The sequence below is a fragment of the Lithobates pipiens genome, unplaced genomic scaffold (genome assembly GCF_037356315.1).
Source record: "Lithobates pipiens isolate NorthernLeopardFrog02 unplaced genomic scaffold, aLitPip1_a1.2 Scaffold_22, whole genome shotgun sequence".
Lineage (NCBI taxonomy): Eukaryota > Metazoa > Chordata > Amphibia > Anura > Ranidae > Lithobates > Lithobates pipiens.
In genome coordinates this window covers 5,540,499-5,558,607 of record NW_027507784.1, presented here as the reverse complement: position 1 = coordinate 5,558,607, position 18,109 = coordinate 5,540,499, and the positions used below count along the sequence as shown (strand labels likewise).

Sequence of the window (18,109 nt, the reverse complement as noted above, 5' to 3'; positions counted from 1 at the left end):
GTCAGAAGCTGCATATAGAGCGTGCAGTATAAATACAAGGCGGCACACTCAGTTTGCAGCAGACTGAGAGGATGAGCTCACAGAACCTCTCCTCACTTCTTGTCAGAGGCACTGAGCTCAATGGACAGCTTGGAGCCTTGGACCAATGGTAAAGTACTATTGGCCCCAGTTGCAGTGGAGGCATGCCTCTCACTGCAGTGTCATAGAAGGGGGCATGTCTAAAAGACAAATACTCCCTTCCAACCCTCTTATCTACAAGGAAAAACATGTTTATGTGTATAAGATTTACCCCCCATCCCATGTTTTTCTCACACAACTAAGAAGGTGAACGAGAATCTTCTGCTGCTGAAAAGGTTCAAGCCAAACCATATATTATTATATTATATGTTATAAGATCATTGTGACAGACCTAGCCGGGACAGAAGCTGTTGGAGGGGACAGAATGCGAGCCTCTTGCCTTGCGATTATGGGCCCTCGCATTTGGGGGAGCGGTGCTCTTTGTGAGCTGTATGCCTGGGGACCCCTGAGGTGGTGTTACTTGGATTCAGATCCATGTCCCCCCCAAGACACACAGACTCTGGATATGTATTTGCCATATTAGCAATAGACTGAATCCCACTGCTACCACCAATGTAAGTGAAGATTGTGAAGGATCCAATCCCCCACACTTTGAGTGCTTCCGTCAGTATACCGCTTCCTAAGCCTCAATATAGATATCAGATATTCCAACCGCTCACAAGCAGAAAACAAGACGACACTTGCTTAGCTACTCAACATGGACTGATTTATTAGAACTAAAAAGACAAGTATTTATAATACAGTAGAAGACTAAAACCTAACCTAATTAGCATGAGCTAGGAGACAAAGTCTTACCCTGAAAAGTCATATCTCGCAGACAATTAGCTTGGGTCAATGATTAGATAATTAGCTCATTAGGTTAGGTTTTATTCTTCTACTGTATTATAAATACTTGTCTTTTTGGATCTAATAAATCAGTCCATGTTGAGCAGCTCAGCAAGTGTCGTCTTGTTTTGTGCTTGTGTGCGGTTGGAATATCTGATATCTATATTCAGACTTAGGAAGCCGTATACTGACGGAAGCACTCAATCGGAGTGTGGGGGATTGGATCCGTCACAATCATCATTTATTATTTATCTATTTACTGTGAAATTACAACTTCAAACTTCAGTAATTTGTCCGGTAAGCCACCTGCTTGAGTACAGTTTTTTGAAAATATAGTAAAATTACCCTAAAAAAACAATATATAATAATTATTTGTATATTACTTATGGTAATTAACCCCTTGCCACCCAGGCCAATTCTCACACTTCTCTGCTACATGTAAAAATAATAATTTCTTTGTTGGAAAACTGCTCAGAACCCCCCAAACATTATATATATATATATATATATATATATATATATATATATATATATATATATATATATATATATATATATATATATATATATAATTTTTTTTAGCAGACACCCTAGAGAAAAACAAAATGGCGGTCGTTGCAACTTTTAATGTTGCACGTTATTTGCACAGAAACTTTTTCAAGGTTTTTTTTTTTTCATGAATAAAAAAAAAAAAACAGTAAAGTTAGCCTGATTTTTTTTGTAAAATGTGAAAGATGATGTTACGCAGAGTAAATAGATACCCAACATGTCACACTTTAAAACTTGCGCACGCTCGTGGAATGGCGCCCAAACTTCAGTACTTAAAGGGGTTGTAAAGCTAAAACATTTTTGGCAATATCTGATCTATATGCTCTATAGATAAGGAATCTAGCTGTTATTTCTGCCGAAATGTTTTATTTACCAGTTAGATAAATAGGCTTTATCATTACTTCCTCCTTTCCTCTCTGTATGTTCTCCTCAACTTCCGGGTTTTCAAAGGAACTACAATTCCCATGATGCTTAGCGGCATCACGCATGCCGCTTTTTTTGCGCACAGCGTCTCCCTCGCAGGGATGTAGTCCCCAAGGGAAGGGGGCGAGCATGCTGACTAACCCCCAGCCAGAATGGCTCGGATGACGGGGGCAAGCTTCTAGCGGAGGAACAGGAAGTTGAAAATTCATACACAGAAACAAACATCATTTACAAAGGAAAACGAAGGAAAAGGTAAGTGAACCAACAGTACACTACCTTAAAGGAACATATTAAGAAAATAAAAAAAAAAACCTTTACAACCCCTTTAAAAATCTCCATAGGTGACGCATTTTTACAGGTTAAAGAGGAGGTCTAGAGGTAGAATTATCGGTCTCGCTCTAAAGATGGCGGCGTATGTAACCCGTGTATATCTGGCTCTGATAACAGCCAGTGGCTCTCCAGCCGCTCACCTCACCGCACCTCCCTGGTAGACAGATCTTCTAAGCTTACCTGCTTTGGAAGAACTGGTATTTCTGAGGGTCGTTCATATCATTTGTTGGGGTGGCGTAGCAGTTCTTCATCAGCAGAACATAATTAGATGTGCCTCCAAGAAAGAAGACTCCGACATACAATACTTCCTCTGTGGACAGGACAGCTTCCCATCCCGTGTACGGAGTTGTGTAGTTGCCATTATACAAAGCCATGTGGACGTCGAACGTTAATTTCCCAAAAAATTTGTAAGTTATAGTCCTACATTTCAAAATAATGATAAACAACAATTAAATATATAATACTAATAATGTAAATGACAGCTAAAAGGTAAACGGGTAAAGAATGGGGAAGATAGAAGGGGGGAGAGTAGAAGGGCTTAATCCTAGTTATAGACAAGAACGCAATACACAAGTTCTCTGCACTACTGTAGGACAAATAACAGAGGCCGAAATAAAGATCATACCACAGGAAAATGACTGTCACATGCAGTGGTGGCTGGTGTTTTTTTTGGGGGGGCGCAAACACCCTGCCCCTTCGGTGCGGCACGGCTCTGCACTCCCAAAACGCCGCCTCCAACACCCTCTGTCCTTACCGTGGATGCGGTGAGGGCATCGGTCGGAGCTGCTGTGGCCATCTCCCAGCGTTGCGGGCTCCAGTGTCCTCCTCTGGGGTCCTCTCCTCTCTGCTCATCCCAAAGGCAGGGCTGGACTTACCATTGGGCTTGACTGGGCTCAAGCCCATGGGCCCCACCCAATAGGGGGCCCCACGGGCCCTGCCAAGATACACAGCTGAATGTACTCGGCTCAGCTCCGCTCACAGTCACGCCCAGTCCCGCCCTATGATAGACATAACACAGGGACTGGGCGTGACTGTTAGCCGAGATGAGTATACTCGGCTACTCTCTGCTCCACTCGGGACTGCAAGAGGACCCGAGAGCCGCCGAGATACACAGGACTCTGCATCTCGGCGGCGCCATTTTTAAACTTCAAGACTGCATGACAAGGCTGCAAATGACACTGGACAAGGCCGCAGATGGATGGGCAAGGCTGCAGATGAACACTGATAAGGCTGCATTGATGGGCATTTAAATGTACGTTTTTTCCTTAAACTTCCCTCCTAAAAGTTTCTTTACTTAAAATTCCCTCCCAAACTTGGGGTGCGTGTTATACGCCGATAAATGCGGTAATGTACATGAGGTAGGGCCTGAAAGTAGATCAAGCCCAGGGGCCCCCACAACCCTAAGTCCTGCCCTGCCAAAAGGTGTTCTATCAAGGTGGAGGTCAGGACTCTGAGTCATGTTGGAACAGGAAGGGGTGATCCCCAAACTCTTCCCACAAAGTTGGGAGCATGAAATTGTCCAAAATGTCTTGGTGTGCTGACGCCTTAAGAGTTCCCTTCACTGGAACTAAGGGGCCAGGCCCAACCCCTGAAAAACACCCCCACACCATCACCATAATCCCCCTTCCACCCACCCACCACCCTGTAATCCCCCCCACAAACCATAATCCCCCCCAACCCTCGACACCATAATCCCCCCCACACACCATAATCGCCCCTCCACCAAATGATTTGCACCAGTGCACAAAACAAGGTCCATAAAGACATGAATGAGCGAGTTTGGGGTGGAAGAGGAACTTGACTGGCCTGCACAGAGTCCTGACCTCAACCCCATAGAACACCTTTTGGATAAATTAGAGTGGAGACTGTAAACCAGGCCTTCTCATCCAACAACAGTGCCTGACCTCACAAATGCTCTTCTGGAAGAATGGTCAGACATTCCCATAGACACCCTCCTAAACCTTGTGGACGGCCTTCCCAGAAGAGTTGAAGTTGTTATGGCCGCAAAGGGTGGGTCAACTCAATATTGAGCCCTACGGACTAAGACTGGGATGTCCTTACAGTTCATGTGTGTGTAAACGCAGGCGTCCCAATACTTTTAGTATTGTAGTATACTGTATATTTCGTATGCTCCTCAGCTCCATTGTGTGGTCTATAATGCAGCTTTTTATTACCGCCTTTAATGAAAAAGAACATTTATTCAGAAGATAATACTTAATGTGTTTGTAGCCGTATCAGTGCAATTGTGACAGAGAAAATTAAGTACTGTCCCTGATACTTTTTTTATTTGCACTAACATACAATTTTTCAGCACAAGCTTTCAGGGTATTTCCCTTTCTTCAAGGTCCAAGCAGCACTGATTTACACATTTTTAAGTAGAATGTAAAAACAAAACAAAACAAAAAAAACCTCTGAGGGAAAGGATAGAAAAAAAAAACACATACAAATCAATGGCAATAAAGATAACAGCAGAGTTAGTGAGATAAGACAGAGGGAGAGCTATGGAATGGAGGGGGGGGGGAGGGGGTGCTAGTCACAGAGGGGGTTGTAAAACAAAGGAAAGGAAAAACCTTTGAACTAAGAATGATAATTCTTTTGACACAAAAAATAATGGCCTGAATTTAGATATAGGTTTCCTTACCCATTATACTAAAGTTTTACAACCCCCTCTGTGACTATCTCTCCCTCTGTCTTATCTCACTAACTCTGCTGTTATCTTTATTGCCATTGATTTGTATGTGTTTTTTTTTTCTCTCCTTTCCCTCAGAGGTGTTTTTTTTTTTTTTTTTTACATTCTACGTAAAAAATAGTAAATCAGTACTGCTTGGACCTTGAAGAAGGGGGCATACCCCGAAAGCTTGCCCTGAAAAATTGTATGTTAGTGCAAATAAAAAAAAGTATCACGGACAGTACTCCATTTTCTTCAGAAGATAAAACAGCCTAAAAAGAAAAATAGTTTTTCCCAATTAGCACAGAACGAATGTACGTGACGATTTTCTGGATGAGTGGCTATGAAGATGATTTGTAAATAGCCCATACATGTATTTTCTGCTGTCATGTATTAGTTCAAGTTTCTCTGGATAATCGTCTATGAAAATCTTGGTTGGGTCGGTCAGATTTGATGGAGCTCCTCATGTGAATCCAGCCAGGAGCCAAGTTACTAAGCAGTCACCCCAGAGACATTTTCCATCATCCTAAAGCCTCGTACACATGATCGGAATTCTGTCCGACAGAGCGTCAGACTTTTGTCCGAAGGGCGTGTGCCGGGAACTTGTCTTGCATACTAACGGCACACAATTGTCGGCCAACAAACACGAATGTAGTGACGTACTACGAGGAATTTCAGCTCTTGAGCGCCACTCTTTGGGCACCTTCTGTCGTGTTTGGTGAGCATTGATTCCGAGCATGCGTGTTTGTACTTTGGACTTTTGTGTGACGGACTTGTGTACAGATGGTAGGAAAATCTGACAACAGACCATTGTCCGGCGAAAGTTTACGAGCCTGCCATCCAACATTTGTTAGCGGAAAGTTGGACAACAATTGTCTGATGGAGCATACTAACGGTCGGATTTTAGGCAAACAGTCTCATCACACAATCCCCGAAAGAATATCCAATCGTGTGTACGAGGCTTAAAGCCTCATATGCCTCATACACACACCCATGGATTTTTGTACCAAAGGGCGTTAGCCATGAACTTGTATTGCATACACACAGCAGGACTTTTTCAGCCAACTTTCACCAAATCACGTAGTTTTTCGTCTCTTTACCGCCACCTTTGGTCAACTTCTGTATTGTTGTCTGATCTTTTGCATTGGTTCTGAGCCACATTGTAAAGTCCAATGGTTTTGTGTACACACGATCAGACTTTGCTCCATCGGACTTTTGTTGTCGGAAAGTTTGTCCGTTCACACAGCCATCAAAAGTCCGATGAAAACCGAAAAAGTTTGTCCGATGGAGCGTACACACGGTCGGATGTTGCCTTAAAACAGCTAATTTGCATGTTTGTTTCAAAAAGTCTGATCGTGTATATGGGAGTATACACACAAAACGACTTTCCGCAGACAGAGCGTCGGACTTTTGTCCGAAGGGCGTGTGCCTGGAACTTGTCTTGTATACAAACTTCACACAATTGTCGTCCAACAAACACGAACGTAGTGACGTGCTGCATGGAATTTCAGCTCTTGAGCTCCACCCTTTTGGGGAACCTTCTGCTAATGTCGTGTTTGGTGAACATTGATTCCGAGCATGCGTTTTTGTAATTTGGACTTTTGTCTGACAGACTTGTGTACACACGCTCGGAAAACCCAATAATAGACCGTTGTCCACGGAAATTTTATAAACCTGCCATCCAACATTTTTCCAGGAAAATTTTATAAACCTTCCATCCAACATTTGTCCACGGAAAATTTATAAACCTTCCATCCAACATTTGTCCACGGAAAGTTGGCCTACAATTGTCTGGTGGAGTGTACAAATGGTAGGATTTTACGCCAACAGTCTGTCTGTTCCGTTGGAAAATCCGATCGTATGTATGAGGCTTTAGACTCACATTTTGATTTTCTTTTTCTTTTACCTGATGATAGGATTTGGAACGGTATTCAGACTGGATATTATATCCAACGTGTGGGAACACTGCAGGGGTACGTTCAGGGTGGTTTTTCCTGGGGGGTTTTCGGGTTGTGTCCACATCAATGATGATATCAATCTTATACGTGATATGAGTTATATTTGTTTCCTTTACAGAAATTAAAAAGAAAAAACAATAATTAAAAATAATAATAATAGTGCCGACACCTATGTCCTCCTCGCCCATCACACCCACCATCCGCCATACAAAGGCCAAACAAAGACCATGCAACTTCAACTATGGCATAGAGACGATGGATTTTATTTTAACACCCGTCTGGAGGATTTTTTTTATTTATGTTTTTTCATGAATAGATTATTATAATATATATATATATAATACTGTATATATAAATAATAATGATATTATTAGTGGGAATGCTTCAGCAGTCCCACTATTGTTATTCGTCTTTTTATTTATTAATCTTTTTATTCCGTAAGTTTTTTGGCTCTGTGTAACTTCTGCATACTTTCAGCTATTAAAGCCAATCAACTTTTAAAATGTTTGGCTCTTTCAGCTGATGATGGGACTTCTTCAACTTTTTTTTCTACTATTTATACTTTTTTTAAAATATTAAGCTTTTTAACACTTTATTTTTTTTAACATTGAAGTCAATGAGAGCATGCTTAAAATCCTTAAAATCTTCTTCCTCTGCCAAACGTTTCAGCTCCTTCATACTTTCACCTACAGACGCAAAACAAACGTTAAAATGTTCACAAAATATTCAGCTATCTGGCTCTATCTTTTCAGTTAGATACCTTTTACAGTTTGTGTTAAAAAGCTGTTTAAGTTTAGTGATCATTTCAGAAAATTTCATTAAATTTAGGGCATCCAGGCTTTTTTTGTCTGTTTTGTTTACCTGGTTACCAAAGCTTCTTATACACAGTGATGGGCCGTGGGGGGAGGCGGCTGGAGCATCTCAGATTACAGAGCCCGGGGGAGAGCACAGACACACCACACCATGTATTGATTTATTATAGAGGCATATGATGGGGCAGTTATGATGGGGCAATTCTGATGGGGCAGTTTTGATGGGGCAATTCTGATGGGGCAGTTTTGATGCTATTCAGCATTCCCATGCATTTTCTCCAGGAAATGCAGTTTCTAGTTATGATTATTAATATTTTATTTTTTTACCTATTTTTTTAGCCAGTTTATATTGTTCTCTGAGACACATGGACGGGGTCGGCTCCTTGCATATCTATGAGCGTATAACAGCAAAAACCTCACCGTCTGCTTTTCCAGCCTCATCCACCTCCACAGCCATGTTGGTGCCTTCTTGAAATTATCACCTACCTATATTACTATTCTTTTCCTAAATGTCCCCCCCCCCTACCATCATGTAGATTCATTGACAATCACAATGCCTGCCACATCCTTGACCCGAAAAAAAGAACAAAAAAAGAAAGAAAAAAAGTTTGGCTCCTGGTGAACGCTCCCTCACTCTGCCTGCTCAACCATGTGTAAGTTATTATATAGGGAAGGGGAGGGGCCACCTGGTGGTCATGCCCCCTTGTGACGTCATGGACCGGTGCATGCTGGGCCGGTGACATCACAAGGAAAGGACTTAATTTACTGCATGCGATCATTTATGAAAATGAGTCACGTGACTGCGTCATCACATGCGGTAAACGTTAGTGAATTGACCCCCTATGATTAATAAGATTCACCGATGCAAATTAACAGATAGAGAAATATTTTGGGTAGCAATAATAGCAGCGTCGGAGAATACTTACATAAGACAGGGCTTTGCAGTCTCCGACTTTTAGAGGGACCAGGACTGAGAAGGTATTTGTGACGGGGTCATCCTGGAAGCGGAGGCAGGCGGTATCCTTCACGTGACTCTGATTGAAGTAAATGTTCAGATCATTAAACTGACATTTGTGGAAGGCGGCTCTCATCTCGAACGATTCGCAGCTCAGATCAGGAACAACCTGTGACAAAGCTTGAAATGGAACATGGATTTACTTTATTATCTTTCAGGGGCCCCCCGGTGTATATTCCACAAATAATGACAGCCAACGTGAAGAATTCCCAGGATAATGGAATTAAATGTAGAAATGCGTAAAGAGGGAGGAGCTGAAAAGTTTGAAATAACTTTCGGGGTGACTTCATATTATTGCATAGTACACAGTGAAGCTTACAGTAGATGGTATTTTAATGCTTGGATTTCCATTTACTTTAAGAACATATGCCCCGTTCACACGAACGGACTTTCCAACAACAAAACCATAGATTTTTGTTCGAAGGTTGTCGGCTCCAACTTGTCTTGCATACACACGGTCACACAAATGTTGGCCAACAATTATGAGCGTAGTGACCTACAAGATGTAAGGCTAGCCGATGTGACATCTCCATTACGAACGCTAGTTGTACCAGACCGAGCACTTCCAGCTCGGACTTGATCTCGAGCATGCGTGGACTTTTGTGCAACAGACTTGTGTACACATGATCGGAAAGTCCAAGAAAAAAAAAAAAAAGAAGAAAAAAAAATGAAATCATCACCTATGGAGATTTTAAAGTATGGTCGTTTTTCGCCATTCCGCAATTTTAAAGCGCGTCATGTTAGGTATCTATTTACACAGCATAACATCCTCTTTCACCATCATTATAAAAAAAATTGGGCTAACCTTACTGTTTTCTTATATTTTAATATTCAAAAAAGTGTATTTTTTACCCAAATCAAATGCGTTTGAAAGATGGCTGCGCAAATACCGCGTGACATAAAATATTGCAACAACCGCCATTTTATTCTCTGATAAAACAGAAGTGATTTTCTAGCTAAAAATACGGATTTTAACTTGTAAATAACACATGTCAGAAATAGGCCTGGTCTTGAATTGGTTACTAACTAGTTTTAGAACTGCCCCCCCCTCTCCTAACACCTATACTTACTAACCTGTGTAAGAAAGATGTATATACAGTACTTACCTATTTCTAGGCTGCTTCAGGCCGGTCACGTGACCCGGTTCCCTTGGGTCAGGCAGCAGCAGGGAAGAGAAGGAGACACTGGCAACAGATTGACTATTGAAGCCTATGGGGGGCATCACCACTGCAGGCTTTAAGGACAGTTGCCAGAACGCTCTATCCAAACCCCTGCTGATGCCATTGGCTGACACACAGCATTGCATGACTGGACCACAGCATAATGAAAATAGGTAAGTATTTACAGTTCATCTTTCCTACACAGGTTAGCAAGCATAGAGGGGGGAGGGGGGAGCAGTTGAAAAGACTAGTTAGATGCAAGCTGAAATTCTACTTTAAGTCTACATTTATACCTTTCAGACCTCATATCAGACTTGCAGTGAGCACAATGTATTCCTATGAGTTAGGAGGTATGAGTTAGGAGGTATGAGTTAGGAGGTACTTTGGTGGGGTTTGGGGTTAAAGTCTAACTGAATTCCATGAGCTCTGATGTCTTGTGCCATATACAAACTTCAATTTTATTTCCAAAAGGCTTCTAGGAAAAAGGGACCAAAGGCTGTTTGTGCCTTATATGCCCTTCTACGGTTGCCTGGGCATCCTAAGCTTGATTGCCAGTTCCACCAGATTCCACCCTTCCTGAGCTTGACTGCCAGTCCCACCAGGTTCCATTCTACATAAGATTACCTGATAGTCCCATCAGGTTCCACCCTTCCATAGAATAACTATGAGTCTTACTAGGTCCCAACCTTCCATAGATTAACTATCAGTCTCACTAGGTTCCAACCTTCCTTAGATTAGCTACAGTCCCAACATGTCCCTCTCCTCCTTCGCTTGAGTGCTAGTCCCACCAGGTTTCACCCTTTGTAAAACTGGTTACCAGGTCCAACTCTTCCTTATCTTGACCACCAGTCCCACTAGGTTGGACTGTTTTCCTAGCTTGACTACCAGCTTTACCAGGCATCCCATTTTTGTCTAAATTCTGATGGGAAGCAGCTCCCACATCATCCCATCATGCGAGGCCGACAGGAGTTTCCCACATCATTCTGCCCAATTTTGTAAAAATTACTGCCCTGTAATGCAACCTTTATGAAGACTGGTTTGGAAATATTTTACAATTTTGGTCAAACTACAACCAATTGAACATATTAGCCCTTGTACACAAGGTCGGACATTCCGGCGGAAAATGTCCGATCGGACCATGTTGTCGGATAATCCGACCGTGTGTGGGCTCCATCGGAATATCCGACTGACAAAGTTTTAGAGCTGGGCAATACAATTTTCCGACAACATGATCCGATCGGACTTTGTCCGATTGTTTGTAGAGAATTCCGATCGGACAAAGTGCCATGCATGCTCAGATCAAATTACGAGATCAAAGCTATTGGCTACTAGCCTGAACGTAGTCCCGTTGTAACTAAATAACGTCATCACGTTACGAACTATCGGATTTTCCGACAACTTTGTCTGACCGTGTGTATGCAACACCAGTTTCGGACAAAAGATTTTGCTGTCGGACTGTCCGACCGTGTGTACAAGGGCTTAGAAGTTCTCTCATCTCTACTCCACAGTGGTCTCACCAACAGCAATAAAAACCCAACTGATATTTTTAATATTCTTGAGTCTATCCAAAGCTGGGGTTAAACTTGAAATGGTTTATTAACGCTAGAGGACTTCAACTACGAAATATGGTGAAAAGCTGGGGTAACTCTTCAAATTCTTGTGTAACATACCGGTGACTTTATACGGATCTTTGCAAAAACATCCATATTGTTGGTTCCTCAGCTGCCATTCCTCGTCTGCTTTACATATATGTGTTGAAGCATCTAAAGAGAGCAGAGGATACTGATCAGATAATATTAGAAGTACTGAGAAACATGGAATGTATCATAGGATGAGTGAATTGAATTTTGGAATGTATCATAGGATGAGTGAATTGAATTTTGGAATGTATCAGAGGATGAGTGAATTGGTTTTGGGTCCCAATGAATCTTCAAATTGGGAATTAAAAAAAAAAAATTCTGTGTAAATGAAAACACATTCATCTAGTCTGCAGAGAAATGTACAAATGTGATTTCCCATTACCTTCTACCAAACCCTAAAAAAAGGATAAAAGAACCGTTCTCCTCCATTGGTCATCATTATCATGGGTTAGCAGAAGATTTCTTCCAAACTTGATTTTATCACAAAAAACTGATTATATCTTCAATACACTTTCATTGAAATTAGCTTTTCATTTTGTATGGCATGATGACAAGGCACAGTAGAGCTAGGTTTATATTCACCATGCCAATGGCTGATGATGCAGGACGCATGACTTGTATTGGCACTATTCGAGGAAGTGACAAAAAAAGGTGCGTTGTGAGGATGCATGCATCAGCGACACTGTTTCTGCTGGAGAACACACTGCATGGCATTATGTATAGGGCACAAGGGGATCACTGTTTCAAGATGCTAACCCTGTGAGGACACAGCAGGCACAGGAGGAGAAGGAGTATGAATCCTGTGGGAACATTGGGGCTGAAGATGAGTTTGATGCCTCTCAAACCACGAGAGTAGTATGTGGCTGGGGGTAGGTAGCTAAGGATAGTGTCAACCCCAATGTCCTTGAGGGCTTTGGTTATTCTCCTACCCCATCATATAAAATGCAAAATACTAATCACAACATACAACACCATCCACAATATTGCCTCCAGCTACATCACCAACCTCATCTGCAGATATCACCCAAATCATCCTCTCCGCTCCCCCCAAGACCTCCTGCTCTCTAGCTCACTTGTTACCTCATCCCATGCTTGCCTCCAGGACTTCTGCAGAACCTCTCCCATCCTCTGGAAATCGCTGCCCCGGTATGTTCAGTCAGCCCCTAACCTGTCCACCTTTAGGCGATCCCTGAAAATGTATTCAGGGAAGCCTATCCCACCTCCACCTAAGAACCGTACCCAAGCCACCTCCATCAGATCACCCCCCCACAGCAATTACCTTTTTAACCACATCCCCCTCCCTAGATTGTAAGCTCCATGACCAGGTCCCTCCTATTCCTTCTGTATTGAACTGTATTGTAATTGTACTGTCCCTCCTACATTGTAAAGTGATGTGTAAACTGTTGACGCTATATAAATCCTATATGATTATAAAGATAATTTTTACCCCTCCAGTAATTTGAGGATAATGGGTTTCTCCACACCCTGGAATTTGTGTCATTAAGGAGAGGGACAATTAGGGCCAGTTTAGACTTCAAAACAAGGTTTCGGACACGCTTTATTAAAGCTCTCTGAATGCTCGTCAAAGTTCCTCTCGCTGGATAAAATGGTTAGCTTGCAGTTCTGTTTATACCTTACTTTTGCTTGGTTCTTCAATGAGGCTTTGGTGGAGCTTCCATGAACCTTTGGTGGGGCTTTGGTGGGGCTTCAGTGGAGCTTCAGTGGTGCTTCCAGCGAGCTTTGCCATAGACTTCTATGGAGGCTTTGAAGACACTTTGAAGCACAACTACTAGTGACATGGGGTATACTTTTTGACGCAAAGCAAGGTGTAAACAAGACTGTAAGTTAGCCATTTTATTTAGTGACAGGAGCTTTGACTGGCATTCAGAGAGCTTTAACAAAGCATATCTGATGCCTTGTTTTGGAGCAAATGTAAACTAGCCACTAATGTATGCTGAAGCCAAAGCAAGTGTAATGCCGCATACACACGTCCAGACTTTCCGGCAGACTAGGTCCAATCATGTGTGGGCTAGTCTGATCATTTTTTGGAAAAAAACTATCAGACTGACCTAGAAATAGAACATGTTTCAAATATATCCGACGGACTCAATTCCAACGGACTAAAATCGGGAAAACCGTTCATCTGTATGCTGGTCCGATGGACCAAATACGATGCAAGGGAAGCTATTGGCTACTGGATATTGAACTTCCTTGTATAGTCCCATCTTACGTCATCAAGTTCAAAACAAACGGACTTTCGAATGGACTTAGTCCGTTTGTGTGTGACCAATTCCGTTTGTTCGGAAAGTCAGTCGAAACTCCCCCGAAAGTCCGTCGGGAAGACCGTCGGACCTAGTCGGCCGGAAAGTCCAGTCGTGTGTATGCAGCATTAATAAGCCCTTACTGGTTGGAAATCAATATTACAAGGGGAAAGTCTCAACCAGAGCTTTTTGTTACCTATCGGCAGCAGCTGAACCACATGGAGGCCGATTATCTGAGAATAGGAGCGTATGAACCAGCTATGAATCAAATTACCGGAATTCTGGTAACTCAATATCTCCCTAAGGTGCACAAGAACCCCCTAAATCCACCAGGTCAACCTATAAGTAGTTCACTTCTAGAATCAGGAGCTATATACATAATTTCTTACAGCCTCTCATTTCTAAAACTCCCTCTTTCCTGAAAGACAGCACACAGGTCATTAATATTCTGATGCAAATCACTTGGAAGGAGGGATACATAATGGCCACTGCAGATGTGTCTTCTTTGTATACCATTCTCCCATTGCCAAGGTAGAGAAGCTGCGAAGTGCTACCTAGAAAGAGATTCTGGCATTCACTTGTCACAGCAACAATTTTTTTTCTCCAACTCCTCGACTTTGTGATGAGCCACAACTATTTTTGGTTCAATGGCTCTTATTATCTGCAAGGTCGTGGAGTGGTAATGGGTGCCAAGTTTGCGCCAAGTATGGCCAACTTGTTCAAGGCCAAGTGGGAGGAGGATGTCATCCATGGTCAACAGAGGACCGGATTGGTCTTCTGGGAATGATATATAGATTACGTCCTCCTCCATTGGGAGGGCCTCTTTGGATCTGTTCATTGAAGAGCTAAATATCAATGATCAGTGCATTGTTCTCCAACAAAAGGCAAGTACTTCCACCAGCCATTTTTTGGATCTTGATATTAGTGTACAGGATGACAAACTTATTACATCTACCTAATTTAAAGATATTGACAGGAATGGCTACATAGGGATGGGCAGTTGCCATCATGAGTCTTGGCTCAGATCTGTCCCTATGAGCCAGTTTCCAAGACTGAGGAGCAACGGCTCCCTTCAAGATGATTACCTGAGGGAGGTGCAGTTCCTTAAAACTTGTTTCCTTCAGGAAATATATGCAGCTAATGTACTTGATTTGGTCATTACTGATGTTGGTTCCAAGGAAAGAGAGGATTGATTAAAACCAAGAATAAAAAATAATAATGCTGATTTCTCTTCTTGTTTTTTCGTTTTTTACCACTTATTCAAACCAAAATTTTTCTATCAAAAAGATCCTTAGAAAACACTGGGATGTTTTGAAGAACGACATAATACTAGGTCCTTTACTTCCAGAGCACCCTAGCATTACCTACAGGGGTACCCCCCTCTTAGACTTTAGATAGGTCCTAATATAATTAGACCTCCAGCTAGACCAAGTAATTTGGGGGATTTTAAAGGTTATTATTTATGTAGAAAATGCGAGGTTTGCCAAAATAATTCCCTTAGGGAGAGAAAATATCTCTCCTCTGGCTCTAATATTACTGACTGAACATATAATGTAGACTCCTTCATTAAATGTTCAACCAAGAACGTGGTCTATCTGATTACGTGCCCTTGCAGCCTAAACTATGTAGGTCGCACTATCCGCAAATTATAGACTTGACTTAAGGAACACTTGGCTAATATCCAGAAAGGTTTCTTAAACCACTGTCTGTCAAAACGTTATGCGTTATGCTATGATAAAAGTCTAAAAGGTACATCTTTTATGGCCATGGATAAGTTTAAATCCCATTGGAAAGGTAGTCATACCAGGAGAGAGATCTCAAAGATGGAAATTTTTTGCTTAAAATCCTACAGACCACATGGTTTGAACATAGAATGGAATGTTAACGCCTTTATTAACAATAGTTGAATTCCTAGTCTGCTTACATTATTATACTGTATATTCCGTGTTTATTGTTTTTGATCTTATTGGTTTCTATTTAGAATTTTTAAATTGTTGTACCACTTGTTTCCAACCACAAGATGGCCGCGCTGTTTCTATTCCCCAATTGGCCCTTGATAAGGCTTTTTTTGGGTGTTAGGTTGTCATTAATATAAATGTTTTTTTTTAGATGTTCTGAAGAGGTTTTTACATATATATTTTTTGTTTGATTCCATTTGGCCCGGTTCTTTACATCCAGCCCAGTCTCAGAAACCAGAATAGTGAGATATCTCTTGTCTCTGCTTCTGATCTCCCTAAACAAAAATTGTGATGAATGAATAATGTGTGGAGTAGAAATGTAATTTCATTGTGATTTGTTTTATAATGACAATAAATCTTATCTTATCTTATCTAAATATGACTGCCGTTGGTGGGTTAGGCTGTATACATTCTAGCCATGTTGTCAACATCCGGCTATGACGTGGTTCCGCTTCCGGTGGTTGAAAGTGAGGGCCGGAATGCAAGGGGGAGGAGGCGTTCCCTTTCGCCCTCTCCCTAAATAAAGAGGAAGTGACAATCTCTAACCACGCCCCTGATGACGTTCCATATTGGACGAAACGCTGTGTAGGGTGGAGCCCAGAGATCTGACATTACGATGCTATACGCGATGATCGCCCCCATCTTGTTGGTTGGAAACAATTGAAACCTAGGACCGATATTAGCCCCTGACATGCTCATTTTTAACTCATGAAATGTGAGTATTTTGAATGCTTTTTATGGAATATATTTGCCCTGATTCAACCAGGGCAAGAAAGGAGCTGTTTTCTTTCTATTAAATATATGAACCTGTGGATCCATCACATGTTGAGACTGTACGGGATCCAGCTATCTGATACCTGAGCAGAGTAGTGATATTATGGATGCATCATGCCTATCTTACCACCTATAATCTAGTGGTCCATTGTTTGCGGTAAGAGGCCTGGTGTGTTGGTGTTCAGTGGAGGATATTTTAATTCACCTTGGTTTGTCCTGTATACACCATAGGTGATTCCAGTTTTTGTGATCATGGACTCTTTAAGCTAAATCAAAGTGGACTCTTTATTTGAATATTTTTATGCCTTCATATTATCAGACCCACTGACATTCTTGTTGTTACTTGTATGGCTGGCTTGGATGTCTGAAATTTGGGGCTGGGTATTTAGGATCAAAGAAAATATCATATTCACTGTAGGCCCTCCTCTTCTTTCACTGTAAACCTATCCTTACCTCCAGTACCCCAATCTTGCATGAACGTGTCATCCACTCTTGGTTGTGGTTTGCTCCGGCGATCCTGAAAACTTCAACCTGAGTGCCACTTGCAGCGCAACATCTCCACCACTAGGAGCTCTGGTAAAGACCAAGAGGCATTTTAGACCCTGCAAGTTGGTCCTGTTTAGAGCTCTCACCTCCGCTAAGTGAGTGGCCAATACAAGATCTCTGCCCACTCTGTAGCTTTTGCCACCCTCAACTCAGCTGCTGCCTAGGTTCTGGCCAGCCGCCCCCCCACCCCCCAGTGGGAGCGCATTCATAGGTTGTGACTCATTCAATGATTCAATCGCCATTGTGATCTGATAGAAGAATAAAACACTTACTGGGAGTGGTGACTGTCAGTGGATCTGGAAAATAGAATAAATTATATGAAATTAATACAAATTATCAGACATGTTGACATCCTTCATTACTACGTGTTTGTCCAGCTTAGACGTCTGAAATTTGGGGGCTGTGTATTTGGTATTTTGATATTCATTGTAGGCCCTCATTGTCCTCCAACTTTAACCCATCCCTAACAATTATCATTCACCTGGCCTGATAAAGCAACCTGGGTTTGGGGGTTTCATGAGGTCTCTGCAAGGTGCGTGAGTCTTCATACAGGTATAGAACACACTTTTACTAAAGCAACCCTTACATTATTCAATTTTTTTTTGTTTAACCAATGGGTTGAACAAAAAAAAGGACCCAATTACCCCATCTACACATTGGAGGTGGATGAGGGAATCCCTCCTGCTGATCTTTTGTATTTTGACAACAGGAAGCCCTTGTACACACGGGTCGGACATTCCGACAACAAAATCCGTCGGATTTTGTCCGAAACTGTTGCATGCACACGGTCGGACAAAGTTGTCAGAAAATCCGATCGTACTTAACGTGAAGACGTTATTTCGTTACGATGGGACTACGTTCAGGCTAGTAGCCAATAGCTTCGGTCTAGGAATTTGATCCGAGCATGCGTGGCACTTTGTCCGACCGGAATTCTCTACACATGATCGGACAAAGTCCGATCGGATTATGTTGTCGGAAAATGTTATAGCCCAGCTGGAAAACTCGGTCCGTCGGATACTCAGACGGAAACAGTCCGATGGAGCCCACACACTGTCGGATTATCCGACAACGCGGTCCTATCGGACATTGTCCATCGGAATGTCCGACCATGT

General features: G+C 42.1%; 1 protein-coding gene across 5 annotated transcripts in view; it reads right to left on the bottom strand.

Annotated features, from left to right (window-relative positions):
- Positions 1–18,109, bottom strand: part of LOC144000340 (pancreatic secretory granule membrane major glycoprotein GP2-like) — a 55,172-nt gene that overhangs the window by 32,995 nt on the left and 4,068 nt on the right. For 4 of the 5 annotated variants that reach the window (XM_077494128.1, XM_077494131.1, XM_077494129.1 and 1 more), the window contains exons 1-5: positions 17,270–17,293; positions 11,489–11,581; positions 8,570–8,677; positions 6,780–6,941; positions 2,386–2,625 (exon numbers count right to left, since the gene is read on the bottom strand). In XM_077494128.1, the coding sequence (XP_077350254.1) occupies positions 2,386–2,625; positions 6,780–6,895 (356 nt within the window). In that variant the 5' untranslated portion in view covers positions 6,896–6,941; positions 8,570–8,677; positions 11,489–11,581; positions 17,270–17,293. Of the gene's footprint in view, positions 1–2,385; positions 2,626–6,779; positions 6,942–8,569; positions 8,779–11,488; positions 11,582–17,269; positions 17,294–18,109 lie in introns of those variants that run through there. The other variant, XM_077494132.1, reaches the window with a different exon arrangement.